This window comes from Ambystoma mexicanum, chromosome 13 (genome assembly GCF_040938575.1).
Source record: "Ambystoma mexicanum isolate Mex_15411 chromosome 13, UKY_AmexF1_1, whole genome shotgun sequence".
NCBI lineage: Eukaryota > Metazoa > Chordata > Amphibia > Caudata > Ambystomatidae > Ambystoma > Ambystoma mexicanum.
This window is the reverse complement of record NC_090938.1, coordinates 720,528,051-720,549,784: the sequence shown is the minus strand read 5'-3', so window position 1 is coordinate 720,549,784 and position 21,734 is coordinate 720,528,051. Positions and strand designations below refer to the sequence as shown.

Below are 21,734 nucleotides of genomic sequence, written 5' to 3'. Positions count from 1 at the left end.
GGTTCCTCTCAGACACCCCATGTTTGCTGTAGGGTGATTGTCGCCCTTCAAGGGTTGAGGGAGTAGGTTGGTGGCAGTTGTACTTTATTTCTGTTTTCAGCAAGAGTGAAAGACATTTTACATCATTGGATCGCCCAATGTACCTTTTTGGTAGCCATTGGAACACCAGTAAATTTGTTCTAAAATCTGCTCTTGGCCATTTTGTATTTTAGGGCTCCTTTTGTTCGGGGCAACCATGAGGTGGCTTTAAAATGTCTATTCTGACCATGTGCGCTCATTTTGAGACTACGATGGCAGCCCCCATATTGGTTTAAACTTGGTTTGGCCAGTCTAAGTACCCAGGCTCTCCCTCGCAGTTCCTGTTGAGGTGGTTTCGGTTAAGGGGCAGTCGTACTGACTAACCATAATGGTTGGTCATCTGATCCTTTGCCCCCAGGACCCCTCTAGTGATTGGCCCTGCTGCTGACTTGCTTACTGAGATTTTACCTCCGATTCCTGTTGTTTTGCCACTTTAAAGCCTCTACTTGGCCATACTGGCAGGTTCCAGTGGGTTGGACATATCCTGGTTTGGCGTTTTTTGGCTCTGGAGTTTAAGCTTCCTGAAGTCTCCTCTGTCTCACCTATACCCGGTTAACGCCTCCACACTGGAACCGTTGTTTGTGCCATCTGCCACTGCCACCAGTCATTTAGTGCTAGAATCTACACTTGGCTGTGTCACTACTGCCATCCAGAAGTGGCATGATGCCTCAACCACCTTCCAGATCTTAAGCATGGGACGTCTGAGGGTGACTCCACCCATTATCCCTTTCCTGCGATCTTTTGCTGCTGGGCTGCCTTCATCTTTTGTCCACCGAGCCTCCAGGAGCCTTCTTTACAGGTTCCTTCACCTTCCTTGCCGAAATCTCCAATGCAGGCTTGAAGGTCGACACCATGGGAAGGGCCTTTGTTGCTTTCTTGGGTTTCCCTGGTTTTGGCTGTGTGAAGGTGTAAATCCCTGGGTGCCCGATCCTGTAAACCACGCCTGGGAATGAAAACCTGTACTTATCACAGTAATGCAAGCACTAACCTGTGTGAGGTCACAGCAGCAGCCAGAGTGAGAGGAAATAGCCCAAGGAATATCCAAACACCTGGCAGTAACAGGGTTTCTTTTTCTGGGCTTTTTCTCCTATCCTCTACCTACATGTGCTAGGTGCTGACCACCAGGTCTATGGCCTTCACATATGCCGGGGGTAGGTTGTGTCTTTAGGACACTGTGTTGAATTGTGCAGGCTCATAGGGGGCTTTATTTACTTGTAGGATGTGTGGTTCCCTTGTACTCCCACACCCTGTTAATGTATGCTCGGTGCCCTCCTGTTGCAGTGGACTCGCATCTAGACCGTGGGGTGTGAGGAGAGTCCTTTTTAGGCATTTACTGGTTGCTTTATAATATTCTGGGTATCTTGTTAATACATTAAGTATTATACATTAAGTACTTATTTTACCTGATGTATTTCTATGTGTGACTTAATAAAGTATATATAATTTGTTCAATATATCAGTGTAGTGTATTTTCTAGAGATGTGTGTGTGGACTAATTGTACCTTTGTGTCGACCCCTGACTGAGAGTAAAGCCTTGCCCCTCTGTAAGCGTCATCTGTCTTAAAGGGAGATTTAGCTTCCCTGTCTTGTCTGGTGTGATAGCCCTCCATTAAGGTCAGTGGTTGTAGTGCCCTAAACAGGAGGGGCCTTAAAAGGTGCATGTGCTTTTTTGAAGGCCTTCTGCCCTATTCCTTTCTATGGGCATAAAGTCCCCTCCTGCAGTTACCTGCGCCTGACTTATGCTGCTGGAACCGGAGTCTAGGCATCTCTCCCGAGGTCCCCCTGAAGAACTGGGGTAGGCAGCTGCCCCTTCCCTTCAAAGCAACAATGACTTTGCTTTATTACACATTCTAGTGCTGACTCTAGGACTGCCCCTTGTATCGAGCCTCTTTCTTCCCTACTGGGGCACTGTGAGCACTGCTACAAAGTATCCAAAAACTGGGCGACCTGCCTTTTAAATTTGGATACTTTGATTCTATCGATTCTAGAATTGGTGTGCCTTCTGAACCTATAAGGCCTTTGTAAGAATTGTACTAACCCCTCCGCCGTTTTTGCTAATTGTTCAACCCATTACTTGAACTGAATTCTAAAGTGGGGTGTGTTCCAATTTTGGGCACCTACCTGTGGTTTGTATATGTGTAGACATTTTGTCTTACTTATCATGTAGTGGGCCTCATTACGACCCAGGCGGTAAGTGTTTAATGGCGCCGTAAAAGGCTGCGGCGCCGTTAAACACTTAGCGCCTAATTACGAGGTCCCTTTGCGGGACCCGACCTTAACGGCTGGTCTAGACCAGCCGTTAAAGTAGGGACCCGCAAAGGGACCTTGGTGCTAAGTACGGTACCGCAATTTGCGGTACGGTACTTAGCGCCTTCCCCATTCCCATAGAGCCCTATGGGGCGAAAATGGGAATGGGGAAGGGCCATGATTCAATGGGGAATTACCACCCCGCCAACCTTGGAATGGGGTGGTAATTCCCCATTGAACCATGGCGGACCCATTACAACACCGGCACCAACCATGGTGCTAATAGCGCCATGGTTTAGCGCTGGTGTTGTAATGAGGGCCAGTGTCTTTTACTTATGCATATGTGTTGTTAATAAATAGATGTCATTTTGTACTTGCTTGAGTGGACATTTTATTACTTGTTAATTGTACTTGTCGTGCTCCCCCTCGGATGCCATCCCCCTAGGGGTCATTAAAAAGAGATCGCTCCCTCTCTATTATCTGAGATTATGAAAGCCATTAACGACTCCCAGCTAGGGTAATCCCCCTCCTAAAGAAACCTACTCTGGATCCTGCTATCCCATCTAACTTTAGTCCTATTTCTCTTCTTCCTTTCTTGGCTAAACTCCTATAGTCACAGGTGTCTCCCTTGCTATCCACCTTTCTTGAATCTACCAATTTTCTTGACACTGTTCAATCTGGGTTTCGTCCTGGTCGAGGCATGGAGAGTGTTCTGGTCGCCATTTTGGACGACATGACCAGGCTTGTGGATACTGGTGGGTGGGAGCCCTGATTCTGCTGGATCTCTCAGCGGCTTTTGACACAGTCGACCACTCCATCCTGCTATCTCATCTTGCCCAATTTGGTATCTCAGGGCAGGTGCAGCCTGGTTTCAGTTGTTGATTGCGGATCGGACACAGACCCTCTCTTTGCCTCTTTTTCTGCCCCCCCCCTGTCACCTCAGTTGTGGAGTGCCCCAAGGCTCCTCCTTTTCGCCGATTTTGTTCAATATTTACATCTGGGCCCTTGTGTGTCTCATCCGCTCCTTCGGCATCAGATGCTACTCGTACGCCGACGACACTCAGCTACTGATTCATTTAGACCTTGATCAGCCTTAAGTGTCGTCGAGCCTGCGGGGGTGTCTGGCAGCCGTTGGAGATTGGATGAACCACAATTGGCTCAAGTTGAACGGTGATAAGACTGAGGTGATGGTGGTGGGTTACCCTCCTGATCCCACTCTTTGGGTGTCCTCCTTCTGGCCTCCTTCTTTGGGACCTTTGCCGCCTCCGGTTAAAAAGGTTAAAAACTTGGGTGTTGTGTTATCGGCCTCACTGTCTATGGACCAACAAGTTTCTGCTGTATGTCAGGCTGGTCATCCTCAACTGAAAATGTTGAGGAAGGTATTGCCTTTGATCCCGGCTCCACTGCGCCCTCCAGTGGTAGCAGCTTTAGTTCTATCTTGGATAGACTATTGTAATTCCCTATATTTAGCCCAACCCAAGAGCTTGATTAAACGATTGCAACGGCTCCAAACTCTGGCTGCCCGAGTAGCCACTGACACTTCTTATGGTGCTCATATTTCGGTCACTTCATTGGCCCCCGGTGGCCCAGCGGGTGAAGTTTAAGGCCTTGTGCATTCTTCACTGGGCCCTTCACGGTCAAGGCGCTGAATACCTATTTTCCTGTTACCGTCCCGCCTGTAATCTTCACTCTACCACTATGGAACAGCTTATAGTGCCTAAATACAATCGTGACCGGGTGGGTGGACGGGCGTTCTCCATCGCAGCAGCTGTTTTGTGGAATGGCCTTCCACTTGTCATCAAAAATACTCCTAACAACTTGGAGTTCAGAAAGAAGGTTAAAACACACTTGTTCTGATTTAGTTTTGCCCCTGTTCTCACTCTCCCTAGCGCCATGATGCCTTTGGCCACCGTGCGCTTTACAAGATATGGTAACATAACATGACATAACTTTACATCAAACCCCTGATGTCTTAAGTCTCAGTCTAACTGCTTGTCCTCGCTACCAAGGGAGCCTTATGTTCCTACCTCTGTGTCAAAACCCTCGTAGGTCCACTAAGATCGGAGTCTCAGATTCCTACATCAGTAGTGGTTCTAAAAACCTAACAGGCAAAAAAGGTTAGAAAACGCAAATGGATAGATCAGGAAAAATGTGGCACTTACCCAGCATCTGGCATCCCTCAGACTTGCAACTATTTAAATATTGATAATAAAACAAACGGAAACCAGTGCGAATATCCACACTGCTAATCCCTTGTATCATTTCTATGTCACAGTATAGATTCGCCAGCCCACCCTTTCCTCCCAGAGGGGCTCCCATTCAAAGACTATTTCTTTAAAGTAGAGATTCCCCAGCCCGCCCTCTCCTCCCTGAGGTCTGCCCTTCAGAATGTGTGTCACAGTAGTGGTTCCTGTGCCCCTCCACTCACTGCTGCCTGTCTCTTGTCCCTCATTTATGAGTGGTGCTCTCCGCCCATCTGCTTTATGGGGATGCGCTTCCCCTTCCTTTCATGTTTAGTAATTTAGAGCCTTCCTTTTCCATCTTTAGTAATGGGGTCTCTTTTTCCTCCCCTTATCTTACCGTTGAGACCCCCTATCTCTTACTTTTTTTTGGAGGCCGAAGGTTATATACAATATCTCTTTCTATAATTCTCAGGTGCAGTGACGTGAAGGCTCTGAAGCCCCAGGAAGATGCCCCTGGAATGGAGACGACGCTGCAGAGCATCAGACGCCATGCCCAGCTGCTCGCAGAATTACAAGGTAGATATGAGGCCAGGCCCGTCCAAGAGATGATGGTGGTTGGGAAGGATTATCCAACAATCTCACTGCACTTATTACATTGAAATACATGTGAATACACACATCTCAATGAGTAACAGATCTGCCTGTATTCTTGTACTTGCATATTTCAAACCCTACAATACCAGGCAATGGAGCGCATCACAGTGGTTGAGTCGGGGGGGCGGGGCTGGCTTTTTGGTGGGCGAGAGGCGCATCATATGACCGCTATTACCTGGTGCACCGAGTTTTTAGTGAAACCCTTAAATATCAATGTCTTCAGTTCTTTTCATCCACTGCAGGCATAGTGGTGCTGCGTGGAGGTGGGTTGAGACGGCGTTCCACAGTGGCGATAGGTCTCCTTCGGTTACCCGCCCCCTGTTTTATCTTTCCTTTTCAACATTTGTTTGTTTCCAGTCTTGCAATGATGTGGCTTCTAGAATTGCTCTGGCCTCCCTAGTGTTGTGGCTAGGTACGGTTGTGACTGGGTTGCCCTAGCCTTGGATGTTATAAAGTCTATTTTAAAGATTATTCGGGCTAGTATCAAGGTTGGGGAAAATGTGGTCAAACTGTTTGATGCTGATGATTTGTGAGGGGCAAGGGTTGAGGGTCAGAGAGGAGTAGGTTTCCACTTCCAGGTGAGCTTGAACTTGGGATTACTGCAGGCCTGAAATCCGAGGCTGGCCAGAAAGGTTTGGTTTTGTGCAGTCATGCCAATTGGTACAAAGCTGTCTGGGCATTTTTGTCACTCGGGTAGCTTCAGCGTGAACCCTTCGAGGTTCATGGTAGCGAGCCACGATCGGATGAGCCTTCGATCGGATGAGCCTTCGATCGGATGAGCCATGATTGGATGAGTCATGTTTGGATTAGTGTTTGATTGGATGAGTCATGTTTGGATGAATCATGATTGGATGAGCCATGATCGGATGAGTGGTTGATTGGTGGGGTTCCTGAGAAGCAAAACCATGTTTTGAATGGGGTTGATAAGAAATGAACTGGTCATCCATGATTGGATGAACAAACTAAATACATATACATTTCATTGATAATGCACTAGTTGAGTTAAACTCATCAAAATTAGCGAAATAAATAGTGGTGTGAAAAAAGATGAATTGTAACATTAAACTTTAAATATGTAACTGTCGGAAAGTGAGAATAACTCCTAAAAAAAAAGGGTAAATGGAAGGATTGAAACAAATCATTAAAGAAGGGGAGGGGGAAAAGTTAGAAGGGGACAATAAAAAGAGAACCAATCTTCTACCATTTTACTTTAGAGAAGGGAGGAATACAACATTAAAAAACATTATAATACAGAAAAATAATTCAAAAGGGTGTTACTATTAAAAGGAGATTTGCCCGGGGTGGCGCTGTGGAGCAGCCCAAGATGGCTGCTTAGCTTTTGAGCTCCGTGCGGCTCCGGCCCACATCTGCCTACATCTGCGAACATCGGAGCTTGCTACACTCCTGTTGCAGCCGACCATCTGCCCCTGTCTGCTGGGCAGCTCCTGGCGGAGTCCTGGCCTTTTTTGGTTACTGGGAGACCTGCTACGGCCACGTTTCTCTGGAGGCCTACCCGGGCCGCGACGTTTACTCGAGGCCTCACCACCCTCCCGCTGCTCGCTCGCCCCCGTCTCCCTCCCTGGGGGACCCCGCGGGGCGGTTCGTTGCCTGGCGGGGGGCTGGGACTGAACCAACGGCTGCGGCGGTCTGTGGGGTACGCCGCCACATCGACACTCGTCTGTCGGAGGACTGCGCTATTGAGGTGAGGAGCGGAGGGGAGACGCGCCCCGTGCGGGGCACGGTGGTCCCGGCCTCCGCCTCGCGCTGCCCCCGGACCTGCCCTGCGGGCACCCCTACCCCCCTGGGGGGAGGTCTCGACTGCTGGTTCCTGGCGGCGCGCCTCGCTCTGCACTGCCAGCGTGATCCACATCCACATCGGTGAAGGCCCCCCGTCTGTCCGCCCGGGCTTGATTTGACTCCTGGACCCCGTGCCCATCGCCTCATCGTGGGCGACGCTTGATGACCACGGTGCCCTTTGCTACTCTCCATCATGCCGAATAAATCGAAAGGAAACTGCAGGGGAGGTTCGATGGATAGATTTGCTAGAGCGGTTCCAAGATCCGACGCTTGCTCATCCCCACCCCTGCCGGAGGAGTCCGGGGTGGAGTTGTAGGCCGGCCCGCTGGGACCTGACCTCACGGTTATCATGGAGTCGATGGCCAAAAATTTTGCTTCCTTCCACGAGAAGTTGGACGATATAAATGCCAATGTTGCCTCGCTCAAGACACGTGTAGACCAAGCTGGGACTCGAATAGCGGAGGCTGAAAGCAGGATCTCTACTAATGAGGACGAACTACACGTGCTGCAGTCCACGGTCGCGGCCCTGTCCGGGGACATGAAGGCGGTTAAATCCAAATGCGACGACTTGGAGTCCCGCTCTCGCAGGAATAATCTACGCATCATCAGTGTTCCCGAGAACGCACTCAAAGGGCGCATGGAGGATGCGATCGAGAGCTTGCTCGGGGAGCTGCTCGACAACCCAACCCTGTCTCCGCATTTTACGGTCGAGCGCGCACATCGGGCCCTGTCCCCTCGCCCTAGACCTGGTGATATTCCGAGACCCATCATTGCCAGGATCCTGAACTATCGGGACAGGGACCTCATCCTACGCTTGGCACGGGAGAAGGGAGAGCTGCGCCTGGAAGCTAATACCGTTAGGATTTTCCCCGACTTTTCTGTAGCGGTCCAGCAGGAGAGGCGCCAATTTCTTGGTGTAAAAAAGCTGCTCAGGGAACGCAATGTCCCATACGCCATCCTCTTTCCGGCTCGATTGAAGTTGACCCACAACGGCAAACTCTACTTCTTCACGGTCCCCGAGGAGGCAGTGAAGTTCATTGAGTTGGAGATACCATTGCCTAATCCGATAAATGCTCCCGTGGCTGCTGAGTGAGCACTCCCTGTAGTGCCCCACTCTCCTCGTCATTTTTCTCCGCTCATCTGGGATGTGATGGTGGTAATACTGTTCTTTACCCCGGCGACTTGGATCCTGTGGATGGCCATCCGGCCTGAGGTTTCACCTTGGTCCCTTGGACATTACTCATTACTCCTCGTACACTGTATGCTCCTGCGTGAGATCGCCTACTGTTCTTCTGTTGTCATCCGATCTCAACTCCGGGGTTCGAACTTGGATCCTTCACTGCAGAACCTGACTCGACGGCCTATGTTGGCCTACATGATGCTTAAGATGCCGTCCGCACGGCTACAGCGCCCCCACTGCGTTTGCAATGGTTGTGTTTGTGCTTGGTTTGCTGTTAGGGCTGGGTGGCCACTGTTGGGCTGGATTGTGGGCGCATCCCCGTTGGGTGGTGCCCTCCGTTCTTCCCCGGTTGGGGAAACCCGGTCGCTCCCCTGGCTTAGCTGGGGACCTTGGGTTTGGGTGGGGGACAATTCCTACTGCAAGTTGTGGGTGGGCAGTGAGGGTGGTGGGTGGTGATGTTGGGGGTTTGTGGGGTTGTATTACAAAAGACGGAGGTAGTATGGCAGAAAGTATGACATCGGGGCACCATTGTAGGGCCCATTTTAAACTACTGGCTGTCTCTTGGCAGAGAGTTTGGGATGTACCCTAGTTTAATGCAATGGCAACTGTAGTGCTGTCTTGGAATGTTCGGGGCCTTAGTAACTATACCAAGGCTCGTAAAATTATGGCTTACGCCAACAGACATTGCTGTAAAATTTTGCTCTTGCAGGAGACCCACTCTGGGGGCCATTTGGCCAGATGTATGGCCCCATCCTGGGGCCCCAATAGATATTTCACCTCCTACTCCTCCCGGGCTAGGGGGGTCCTGACGATGGTTCATAGATCGCTCAAGTTTTCCCTCCATAAGAACTATGTTGATCCAGAAGGGAGGTATGTTATCCTGCATTGTTCATTGGCTAATAGGGAATACCTGCTGGTCAATACATATGGGCCTAATGTGGACTCTCCTGAATTTGTTGACCGGGTGGCAGCGATACTGCTGGGTTATGTGGGAGTACAGATTATTTGGGGGGGGGACATGAATTTCATAATGGATACCACGTTGGACAGAACGGGCACTGCCCCCAGATTGCTCTTGGGCGCAGCGCGTAGACTGTTAGCGCACGGGGTGACACTAGATATTCGAGATGCATGGCGGGCGATGCACCCGTTGACGCGCGAATATACCCATTATTCCTCGGTACACGACAGCTCCTCGAGGATTGACATGTTTTTCGTATCCAGTACGCTTCTGGGTAGGGTGGCTGAAACTCAGATTTTGGCGCGTACCTTATCGGACCATTCTCCTGTCCGGATGTCCGTGGACCTGGGTGTCCCGGTTCCCACTATTAACACATGGTGCTTCAAGTCTGCAGCCCTGCAGGACATAGTATTCAAGGCGGATATTCTTGCAGATATACAGTCCTACTTTGAGTTTAACTTGTCCCAGTCCACCTCCCTGGGGGTCCGGTGGGAGGCCTTCAAAGTCTTCATCAGGGGAATGTCCATATCGAGGGAGGCGGGAGTACTCAGGGCTATACGTGCCGCTCTTGCCCGCTCCGAAACCAAATTACGCGACCTGGAAAGTGCGCATCCTACTTCGGTTGACCCAGCCACCCTTTCCCAGATTAGTGAGGAGCTCCAAGCTTTTAATGACCAGGCCATCAGGGAAGTTCGATATTTCAGTCGCCCTCAGGCGGCTCGCAAATACGGTGAGGGGGACAGGCCGGGTAGGACGCTGGCTGCGGTGGCCAGGGGCGAGTGGGGTCATTCACAGATCTCCTGCATCAAGGACAAGTCAGGGCTGGTCCAATTGACTGACCAACAAATCTTGGAAGTCTTTGCGGACTTCTACGCTGACCTGTACTCCCAGCCCCCTGAACATAGCGAGTCCCAAATGCGCGATCTCCTCAGCCAGATCCCCACGACACTCATCTCCCCCACAACCAAAGACTCATTGGACTCCCCCATTCTGCTGGACGAAATTGTCAGGGCAATCTCCAATCTCCCCAAAGGAAAAGCTCCCGGCCCGGATGGGCTGACGGCAGAATTTTATCAGGAGCATGTGGCCATCTCGGCCCCCAGACTGCTGGAGGTCTGGAACGAGTCGCTCCGGCTGGGCACCCTCCCTCCATCAATGCGGGAGGCCGTCATTACGGTCCTTCTCAAACCCGGGAAACCTGCTGATGAGTGTGGATCGTATAGGCCCCTCTCACTAATGAATTTAGACACCAAAATATTCGCTAAAGTGATTGCCAACCGCTTCCTCCCGGTCATGTCCTATATGGTGCATGATGACCAATCAGGGTTAGTCCCTGGGAGGTCGACGTCCCACAATATTAGACGGCTATTCAATGTCATGGCCCGCATGGATCAGGGAGTTAGCGCCGTGGCGGTTACGCTGGATGCCCAGAAGGCTTTTGACATGGTCTCCTGGAAATATACCTGGGTGGTGCTGGAGACCATGGGTGTAGGGCCTAACATGATGGCGTACATTAAGTTGCTATATACTTCCCCGGTGGCTAGGGTGCGGGTTAACTCCCAGACGTCAGCTCTGTTCCCTCTTTCTAGGGGCACCCGTCAGGGCTGCCCGTTTTCTCCGATCTTATTCGCCCTGGCAATAGAACCAATGGCCGACTATATCAGGGCCCGGCACGCTCATCAGGGGATTCGCTTGAAAGACGCTCCTGAAATCGTCTCGCTCTACGCAGATGATGTCTTACTTTTTGTAAGAGACCCGGATGTGCACCTGGACCCGATCATACGCGGTATCACCCGAATTGGCACTCACTCCGGGTTCACCATTAACTATACCAAATCGGAAATTTTCCCTCTTACTAGTTCCACCTCCCAACCACTTACGGAGTACCCATTACGCTGGTCCCCAATGGGGATTAGATATTTGGGGGTCCAGGTGTCTCGGACTAGGGAAACACTGCTAGCGGATAACTACCGAGCGGTGGCGGAGCAAGTTGAGGCCAAAATCGCGCGCTGGCGTGCCCTCCCGCTGTCGCTGGCCGGTAGACTCTCGCTGGTGAAAATGATCCTGCTCCCTAAGTTCTTATATATCTTCTCTAATGTCCCTGTCTGGCCAGGTGGGAGATACTTTACAGACCTTCATAAAGCACTTGCACAATTCCTCTGGCACTCTGGTGCGGTGCGTAAGAAATGGTCGGACATGTGCCTCCCATATGACAGAGAGGGCTTCACGGCCCCGGACCTGCTTAAATACTGGACGGCTGCACAGGCGCAATTCGCCTCGTACTGGTACCCCGGACCCCCACCTCGCCCCCACGTCAAATTGGAGTCTCTGGCGGGGACACCCTGTAACATAATGTCCCTGATTCTAAATAGGAAGTATGTTCCGGACTCACCTATCGATCCAGTCCGGGCCACTGTACAGGCCTGGGGCCGGCTGTTTGTTACATGTGCCGAACAACACCCATACTACAGGTGGCTTCCCGCCTGGAATCTTCCCGGGCTTGAACCCATGTGCGACATTGCATTGGCGCGCCATTGGGAGGCGTTGGGTTACCGTGCCCTCACTGACTTTTATCCAGATGGGCGGTTTATAACACTGCAGCCGGGGCACTCCGGTTCAGTTATGGAGCTGCTGCAATTTTACAGGCTGCGCGCAGCCTTTCGCAGCGCGTGGCCTGACTTCCCCGCTGAGCCTCCGGACTCCCCCGGGGTTGCATACATTGCTAATTCGGGAGGTGCGCGCGGTGTGGTCTCCTCATTATATAGACTGTTGCTGTCCGCCCCCTCTCCCCGCCCGTCCAGGGCACGGGAGGACTGGGCCGCTGAACTGGGGACGGAACTTACAGACCAGCTGTGGGGGAAAATGTGCTCTCATACCAGTGGGGTGTCCTTGAACTTCCGCTACCGCACCATACAGTATAAATTGCTCAATAGGCTGTATTTTACACCGGGTAGAATTTCGAGATTTGCACGCTCTGCTCCCCGGCCCTGCCCTCGCTGTGGAACCGATGGTGCTGACCATCTGCACATGTTCTGGGCCTGCCCGGAGCTGGCCACATTCTGGTCCAAGATCATGCGGACGTTGTCGACAATTATTGATTCTGAGGTTGACCCCGACCCGCTGGGGGCACTGTTCGGGGTGTGGGGCCTCGGGGAGCCTAGAGATGTGGTTAAGTTCCTGAATGTAAGTTGTGTGGTGGCCAAGAAATGCATCTTGCTGGATTGGAAAAGCTCGACCCCCCCTACATACCAGAAATGGTTGAATCTGCTCACATGGTCTAGGAATTGCGAGGAGGGGTTTTTGGATATGCTCCCGGCCCGTTCTCGTCCCCGTAAATCTGGTCTGCCTTTAATAGTTATTTGAACAGTTTGGATGACATCTCCACGGTGGGCGGGTCTCCCCGGCCTTCTCCTATTGCTGTCTAAAGTGTTGGTGACTCATGTTTTGTTGCTGATGGACCCTGGCTGCCTACTTTCCGCAGAAAAGCCCTTGCATTAATGTACCTGTATACTGCATTTGTTGTTGCTGTCCTGATGTAAATGTGTATGCTACCTGCCTCTGTCAACAAAAATAAAAGTTTAAAAAAAATAAAAAAAAAAGGAGATTTGCCCAAAAGGAGCTGAAAAAATACATTCTTATTTCGGTCGGAAGTATTGTGGTGAAAAGACCGATCTGATAGAACATGTGTGGCTTGGACCCTCCCCTTCCTACAGTGGAAACTGAACTAGACGGTAGCCGTGACTGCAAGGGCTGTTGCCGCCCTGTACCATTTGTTGGAGGTCGTAATGACGGATGTACATATGTTGTTAGTGTACTTTTAGTAGTTTTGCTTACCTGTGATTTTCCATTGATAAGAGTTGGTCCAAGGCCTTATAAATATTACTGTACTTGTATACATTCTGCCTAACTTGAGTTATTAGAGTGCTCTGTGTGTGCTACACTGAACCCTTCACCACTAAGTTTAAGCCTTACTGCTCAGTCATTCTACCTTGATAGAGTTTGGCTAGACATTAGTCTCGTCCTGTTCACCATAATAGGGTGACCTCTCAGAATCTGGCACCAGGGCTGATTCTGAAAATCCATCTTTACGGCCTCAGTCGACTATGCTTCCTGATTAGAGCACATAGAACTACAAAAGGGGAATAAAGACATTATTTATATCCTGAGGGCAGTACAAAAAGGACCCCCTCGGCCTCTGAATAGTTTGAATACAGGTCTGACTGACTGTCCTCGTGAAGCAACAGTCTGGCCAATGAGTCCAGCTTAATGATAATTTAACTTCACGGTCGCCTAGTGCCAAAACTTAGCATTAACCGCTGCGAGAGGTCAGAAATGCGAGGCAGGCAACTCTTTGATGATTGTTCAAAATATGCCATTTTATTAAAGTATAAATAATATTAAATGCCTCACTGTCACTACTCTGTCACTACTCTGCTGGGGATTTCCCTGCCTAACCAAAGCTAAAGGGAAACCCTCTAACACAGGATATCTGCCCTCACACTAAACATTATATGGTGTTTCAAATAGAGAGGGGCACCTGCTACCTTTTTTGTATTTTTGGAAGGAACTTGGGGCTGGTCACCCTAAATTACCTGGGGGCAACCAGACGTGGACTCCCTGCTCACTGTGCTCAGAGAGGCACAGCTCTACCTCACTGATGAGGCCCAACAAGGCTGAAACACGTGTATGGGGTTGCTGTTGGTATTCTTGTTCAGAAGGGAAGCGCCATACCATTTCGGTGCTGGACTGCCCATGTGGACGGCATCGAATTACAAAATGCGGGCAAGTCGGCTCTGCTATTTTGTAATTCAATCTTTTGGGATACGTTATTTTAACGTACATCTGTTCCAGCTCCTGCGCATTGCCTACACCTGAGGGGGCTTTTATGCCTCCCAGTCACCTTCAGGTGTGGGCTGCTAGGCTTAATTGCCTGACTACTATTACAGCAGGCCTCTTCAGCCCTCTTCCTCGATCCAGTATTCATGGGATTATGGGACTAGTTCGTTCTTTAAAGCAACTTCTTGCTTTTTAGGGGTAGATTTATTTCCCTTAAAACCATTAAAAGATGAACAGTTAGAATTGGTTGTTACAGAGGAAGACAATTAACTTAAGGCAATATTGCCAGATCCTTTTACTTTATACCTTTGGAAGTAAGGAGGGTGTTTATGCTGAGATACCTTGAAAGATCTTTCTGTTATGAAGGTTTGTTTAGGTTTTAGGGTATATGTGCCGAGAGCCACAGAATGTATATGAGGTTCAGATACATTGTAATGGCAATAAGCCAGTACCTGTTTGGCAATCTTGAAAGGTGTTCCCTTTCAAAGGACACATGTCGCGTCTCATCCCACGGGATCTCCTCACCACCCTGGGCCTTGTCTCCTCCCAGGTGATCCTCCTGCAGTACACCACCCCCAAGGTCAGGAAGTGGCTGCCTTTCCCTGGCCACCTGGGGGGAGACTTTAGGAAGGGGTTCAGTGAGGGATCCGTAGGATTCATCACACCGCCTTTAGGTCTTGTGGTGTTGGGGTAATAGGGTACGTGTGTTCCAATGCATGAAGTTACTCTCCCAATGCAGTCAATTGCAATCATTCAGATTTGACAGATGCACAGGTAGGGTTAATGCAATACCTCAGATGTAACTTAAATCCCCCCGAAGTGTTGCTTGCGAGGACACTGAGCCAGTATTGGGTTCAAAATAGGAGGTCCTTTATCAGATATAGTGGCATGATATGCTTGATCCAATAAAAAGGCAAAATTATCTGTGATTTGAATGCCCTTTTCCGTGGTCCTTTACTTTGTGCTGAGAAGGTTACGCTCTGAAAGAGTGACATCTCTGGGGCGGGAGAGGTCAGGGAGGAAAAGCCAAAACATGACAGTTGGGCACCCAAGAAAGTGGGGGTGCTGTGGTGGGAGCTGGAGGGGAAGCATTAGGTGAAGGGCAGGGAGTGGGGGTCAGTGGTTGGAGGGGGAGGCATTATGTGAAGGGCAGGGAGTGCAGGTGCAGTGGCGGGACCTCAAGGGGAGGCATTAGGGGAAGGGCAGGGAATGGGGTTGCAGTGGCGGGAGCTGGAGAGGGAGCATTTGATAAAGGGCAGGGAGTGGGGGTGCAGTTTTGGGAGATCGAGGGGGAGGCATGAGGGATAGGGTAGGTAGTGGGGGTTCAGTGGCAGGAGCTGGGGGGGCATTAGATGAAGGGCAGGGAGTGGGGGTGCAGTGGTGGGGGCTGGAGTGGAGGTGTTAGGGGAAGGGCAGGGAGTGGGGTTGTGGCGCTGGGAGCTGGAGGGGAGGTGTTAGGGGAAGGGCAGGGAGGGGGGTGCAGTGGTGGGAGCTGGAGGGGGAGGCATGAAGGGAAGAGCAGGGAATGGGGGTGCAGTGGCCAGAGCTGGAGGGGAGGCATTAGGGGAAGGGCAGGGAGTGGGGGTGCAGTGGTGTGAGCTGGAGGGGAGGCATTAGGGGAAGAGCAGGGAGTGGGGGTGCAGTGGCCAGAGCTGGAGGGGAGGCATTAGGGGAAGGACAGGGAATGGGGGTGCACTGGTGGGAGCTGTAGGGGAGGCATTAGGTGAAGGGCAGGAAATGGTGGTGCAGTGGCGGGAGCTGGAGGGGAGGCATTAGCTGAAGGGCAGGGAGTGTGGGTGCAGTGGTGGGAGCTGGAGGGGGGCATTAGCTGAAGGGCAGGGAGTGCGGGTGCAGTGGTGGGAGCTGGAGGAGGGCATTAGGTGAAGGGCAGGGTGTGGGGGTGCAGTGGCAGGAGCTGGAAGGGAGGCATTGTGTGAAGGGAGTGGGGGTGCAGTGGCAGGAGCTGGAGGGGAGGCATTGGGGGAAGGGCAGGGATTGGGGGTGCAGTGGCAGGAGCTGGAGGGGAGGCATTAGGGGAAGGGCAGAGAGTGGGGGTGCAGTGGGCAGAGTTGGAGGGGAGGCATTAGGTGAAGGGCAGGGAGTGGGGGTGCAGTGGCAGGAGCTGGTGGGGAGGCATTAGGTGAAGGGCAGGGAGTGGGGGTGCAGTGATGGGAGCTGGAGAGCGGCATTAGGTGAAGGGCAGGGAGTGTGGGTGCAGTGGTGGGAGCTGGAGCGGGGCATTAGCTGAAGGGCAGGGAGTGTGGGTGCAGTGGTGGGAGCTGGAGGGGGGAATTAGCTGAAGGGCAGGGAGTGCGGGTGCAGTGGTGGGAGCTGGAGGAGGGCATTAGGTGAAGGGCAGGGTGTGGGGGTGCAGTGGCAGGAGCTGGAAGGGAGGCATTGTGTGAAGGGAGTGGGGGTGCAGTGGCAGGAGCTGGAGGGGAGGCATTAGGGGAAGGGCAGGGATTGGGGATGCAGTGGCAGGAGCTGGAGGGGAGGCATTGGGTGAAGGGTAGGGAGTGGGGAGCAGTGGCAGGAGCTGGAGGGGAGCATTAGGGGAAGGGCAGGGAGTGGGGGTGCAGTGGTGGGAGCTGGAGGGGAGGCATTAGGGGAAGAGCATGGAGTGGGGGTGCAGTGGTGGGAGCTGGAGGGGAGGCATTAGGTGAAGGGCAAGGAGTGGGGGTGCAGTGCTGGGAGCTGGAGGCAGGTAGTGCTGGGTTAAGTTTGGATCTAATATATCACTTGTTTTTCTTTTACTACAGAAACTTTTCCTGCAGAAATGGGTAAGTTTGATTAATGGTAATAAATATATTTTATTTAACATACTTCAATGTCTCGCTGGTTTGTCTGATTTCACAAAACCTTAATTTCCTTCTTACTTTCAGAATTGAGATACGTGAAATCCTGGGAACGTGAGTACATGTGATTTACAAATTCCAAACTCTAACCCTCCATGTGGCCTCTTGGATCTCAGGAGTCACTGTGAGGAGTGGCATGAGTCCCCTGCAGCCACACTCGGTCATACGAAAGGAACATGAGTCACAGAGAGTCACCAGAAGGTTAGGTGGCAGAAGTCCCTTGCAGTGACACTTGGTCATAGGAAAGGAACATGAGTCACAGAGAGTTACCAGAAGGTTGAGGCGGCATGAGTCCCCGCATGAGTCGCTTGCAGCGACACTCGGTCATAGGAAAGGAACATGAGTCACAGAGAGTCACCAGAAGGTGAGGCTGCATGAGTCCCCTGCAGCGACACTCAGTCATGGGATAGGAACATGAGTCACAGAGAGTCACCAGAAGGTGAGGTGGCATGAGTCCCCTGCAGCAACACTCAGTCATAGGAAAGAAACATGAGTCACAGAGAGTTACCAGAAGGTGAGGTGGCATGAGTCCCCTGCAGCGACACTCAGTCATAGGAAAGAAACATGAGTCACAGAGAGCCACCAGTAGGTGAGGCAGCATGAGTCTCCTGCAGCGACACTAGGTCATAGGAAAGGAACATGAGTCACAGAGAGTCACTAGTAGGTGAGGCGGCATGAGTACCCTGCAGCGACACTCGGCCCGATTCTGAGCCTGTGCTAAATGGCACGTAATAATGACATTCCTTCCTCCAAATTTTCCCACCTGCATTCTGAAGGTGATGGGAAGATTGGAGGAGAGATGTCGGCATCAGGCAAGAAAAAACATATAAAATATGTGCAGATGAAGCGCTGCAGGGTTACCGTGCGCAGAGTACCTCTGGCCAAAATGCAAAGAGCAAAGGCACAAAAGCAAAGTCACATTTCCACAATACGGAAAGTGTCGGCGGCTTGAAGAGTCTCGGCAGCACTTTCTGTGACGCAGAAAATGTGGCACTGACAGTTTGAAAAGAAGATTTATTTCAGACAGTCCTAGATTTTTTTGGGGAAAAGTTAACAATATGTAAGGAATGCCACCTCTTTTCATAACTAACGTCACCTCCAGCGTGCTGTTAATTAACACCTCTTTAGACTGGTGCAGAAAGGGTGCTCTAAGCTTCAGAATACAGTCCATGCCAGCCCCTTACATGTGAGGCGGTGTATTGCCCTCCCCAGAGTGCACAGAAAAACATAAATCACCAATGCAATTACAGAGCAAATACTTTGAACGTAGACAGACGCAATAACTCACAACCACACACTCTTAGAAGATAATCAGCTCTTATACGGCTATTTATTCAAAGCTTAGAAGCAACCAATAATAACATAGAAATAACTCACAGAAGTAATATAGATATAAATCACAGAAGAAGTAAAGAATTCAAAAGGAAATACATCACCGTGAGCGTAACAGGATTCCTCATCTCGCCCAGAAGCGGCTGGAAGACCCCGGGAACAGCCAGGCCGACAGCACCACAGCTCACAGGAGTGTCATGACCCATAGAACTTGCCCTTTCTGGACCTCCTGGTCCTTATCGCGCCGGGGCTTGTATTCCTTGTTACTCCCAACATGGCCGCAACAAGCGACTAGCCTCACACCAGCTTTCACGACGCACACAGCACGTCCTATGAATTGGACACGCCCCCGCGGCCCAGCGCGTCTCAACGCTTTCATTAGGTAGTGACTCGACGTGTGTGTGCTGTTTGGCGAATCTTCTATCCAAGATCCTGGTTCCCTTCCTCCTTCCTCCTTCCTTCTTCCTTTCCCTCTACTCGACTCCTGGAATCCCCATTCTTAGCGTCCGCTACCTACTTCCCTGGACATCCTGGAACAACGGCCTTCTCTGAACGCGCTCTGCAGCTGGACGAGACTCGAGCGAGTCTATACAAGACCCGATCCGTCCACAAGAGGAATCCTCCCGCGAAACAGAGCAAGAAGCGATCCCAGGTGAGACGGGGGAGATTTACAACAGTTTGAGATGCCAAACGACCGACACCGATACTGCTATGGAGAAAGCAGTCCAGGACCTTATGCATGGCATGCAAGAGCTCACAACTGAAGTACAGAACTTAAAGGCTGAGAATGGTGCGCTAAGGCAGCTAGTGTTGTCTCGCGACCCCGCTAACAAGGACAGTGTATTACTTGGTGGAGTGGTGGACAAATATGATGGATCAGCAAAATCCTTACGTGGATTCCTGGATTCCTGCTTGGTGCATTTTACCTTTAAGCCCTATTATTTTTCAACTTCTAGGGCGAAGGTGGGCTTCATTATCTCGCACCTCACAGGGAACGCGTTAACCTGGGCTACGCCCCTTAGTCAACTCAGGGGATACCCTCCTGGATGATTATGATGGATTCATTCAGGCACTCAAGACAATGTTCGACCGCCCAGAACAGGTTTTTAGTGCTCAAGAACGCTTACTTGATTTTCGACAGGGTACCCAGGATATGTTAACATACGTTACTAGATTCAAACAACTGGTCAAGGAAGCAGATTGGTCCTCTGAAGCAAGTTTCACTCTATTTCGCAGGGGTCTAAACGAGAACATTAAGGACAAATTAGCCCGGGTAGCTCGTCCTAGTTCCTTCTAGGCTCTTATGGATTTAGCCCTGCAGATAGACTTTCGAATCCAGGAAAGAAAGGCTGAAAGAAGAAAGACCAAGACACCTTTTCAAAAGAATTCCCTTGAGACCTCTGTTAAAACCGATTCAGACCCAACCCCTGACACAGATCCGGAACCCATGCAAATCGAAGCCTTCCGTGGGCCTATTTCCCCTCAAGAAAGGATGAGAAGGATCCACACAGGCCTGTGCATGTATTGTGCCTCGGATAAACATCTTGTTAGAGAATGACCTCTAGCCCCTCCACGGCGTTCGGGAAACGCCAGCTCCCGATCCTAGATGGAGCGAGGTGTCGGGAGAGAGATGTTTGCTCCACATCAATTCCATCCTTGAACTCTCCTGGACAAAATAGTTTGGTGATTCTACAGGCCTTCCTTTCGCCCTCCAAAGACGAGACCTATCCCATTCTGGCCTTGGTGGACTGCGGAGCTATGGGAATTTTCATTGATCAAGACTGGGTAGTTAGTCATCATATTCCGTACGAGACACGAAACACCATGCAGCCGGTGGAAGCAATTGACAGAAGACCCCTCTCTTCAGGACCCATAAGCCTGCAGACTAAAGAGATCCAACTTTCCATAAATCATCATCAAGAGCGGATTACATTCGACATCATTAAGTCAGCCCATTACCCCATGGTTGTGGGTATGCCCTGGCTACAAAAACACAATCCGTATATCAATTGGACAGCAGGATCATTATTCCTGTGCTCAGAGTTCTGTATGTCCCACTGTCTTTCCCTGGACCCGTCCTCGATAACTCCTAAAGAACCTCCAAGAGACCAAGAAACACCACTCATGGTTTCCAATATCATACAAGTTCCAGAGACCTATCAGGAGTATGCTGATGTATTTTCTACCGCCATAGTCCAAGCATTACCCCCTCACAGGCCTGAAGACTGTGTCATAGATACAGATCCCTCAGCTGTAATTCCTTTCGGCTGAATGTTCATCCTTTCCAAACCTGAAAAAAGGCCCTTCGGGAATACCTCAACACCAATCTTGAAAATGGCACCATAAGACCCTCGAAATCTCCAGCGGGTGCTTCGTTGTCCTTCGTTCCCAAGAAGGACACCAAGGATCTCAGACCTTGCCTCGACTATCGAGGCTTAAACCAATGCACCCTCAAAGATCGATACCCACTGCCCTTGATTTCGATATCCTGGCAGCTGTAAGAGGAGCCGTAATTTTCACAAAGCTGGATCTCCGGGGTGCCTACCATTTAATTCGAATCCGGGAAGGGGACGAATGGAAGACAGCCTTTAGAACACCCTTTGGTCACTTTGAATACCTAGTCATGCCTTTTGGACTAGCCAATGCTCCTGCAGTCTTTCAGCGTTTTATGGACAGGGTGTTCTCTGATATGTTGTTCCTCTTCGTCATTGTCTACCTGGATGACATATTGATTTTTTCCAAAGATCCTCTAAAACATGAAGAACACGTAAAAGCAGTACTACAACGACTTTGTGAAAACAAACTGTTAGCCAAACCCGAATAATGCTTGTTCCACGTTACTTCTGTTCACTACCTAGGATTCATCCTTAGCCCAGAAGGAATTGGCATGGACCCTTCGAAGGTAAAAGCCATACTGGCTTGGCTCGCTCCCACTTCTGTGAAACAGGTGCAATCCTTCCTGGGGCTCGCCAACTTCTACCGGAAGTTTATTTCTACCTTTTCAGAGATTGTTCAGCCGATCGTAGCTCTATTGAAGAAGGACACACCCTTTATCTGGTCTACATCGCAAGATCAGGCATTCCAACGATTGAAGACGGAGTTCACACAAGCCCCCATCCTGACCCAACCCGACACAAATCGCCCATTTCTAGTGGAAACGGATGCCTCTAACTACGCCATAGGGGCGGTCTTGAAACAGGAACTTGAGGATGGACTGGAACACCCCATTGCTTACCTTTCACAAACCCTGACCTCCAGTGAGACTCACTATTCCGTCCTGGAAAAGGAACTCTTGGCCATCCGCCAAGCCTTCACTGAATGACGACACCTACTTCTGGGTGCTAGATATCCAGTTCAGGTCGGAATCTCCAAATCCTACAGTCTTTGGAGTGCAGGAACAGTCGTCAGGCCTGTTGGGCCTACTTCTTTGCCCAATACCAGTTTCAAATCATTGACGTTCCCGGATCACAAAACATGATTGCTGACGCCTTATCTTGACGTCCAAACTATGCAACCACTGAGGATAAGGCCTATCCTAAAATGTTTCCCCAAACTATCTTTGTAGCTCAGGCAATCAACCTCCTGGAAGAAATCCGAGCTCAAACCCAGTC

At 50.6% G+C, this 21,734-nt stretch overlaps 1 protein-coding gene across 6 annotated transcripts in view; it reads left to right on the top strand.

Annotated features, from left to right (window-relative positions):
• The window catches only part of LOC138521802 (E3 ubiquitin-protein ligase TRIM39-like), a 174,927-nt gene that overhangs the window by 43,729 nt on the left and 109,464 nt on the right, over positions 1–21,734 (top strand). For 5 of the 6 annotated variants that reach the window (XR_011283125.1, XM_069634917.1, XM_069634916.1 and 2 more), the window contains 3 exons: positions 4,981–5,084; positions 16,696–16,716; positions 16,819–16,845. Coding sequence is in view for 5 of the 6 variants with exons in the window: in XM_069634917.1 (XP_069491018.1) it covers positions 4,981–5,084; positions 16,696–16,716; positions 16,819–16,845 (152 nt within the window). In the remaining variant the exon portion in view is untranslated. The remainder of the gene's footprint in view (positions 1–4,980; positions 5,085–16,695; positions 16,717–16,818; positions 16,846–21,734) is intronic. The other variant, XM_069634913.1, reaches the window with a different exon arrangement.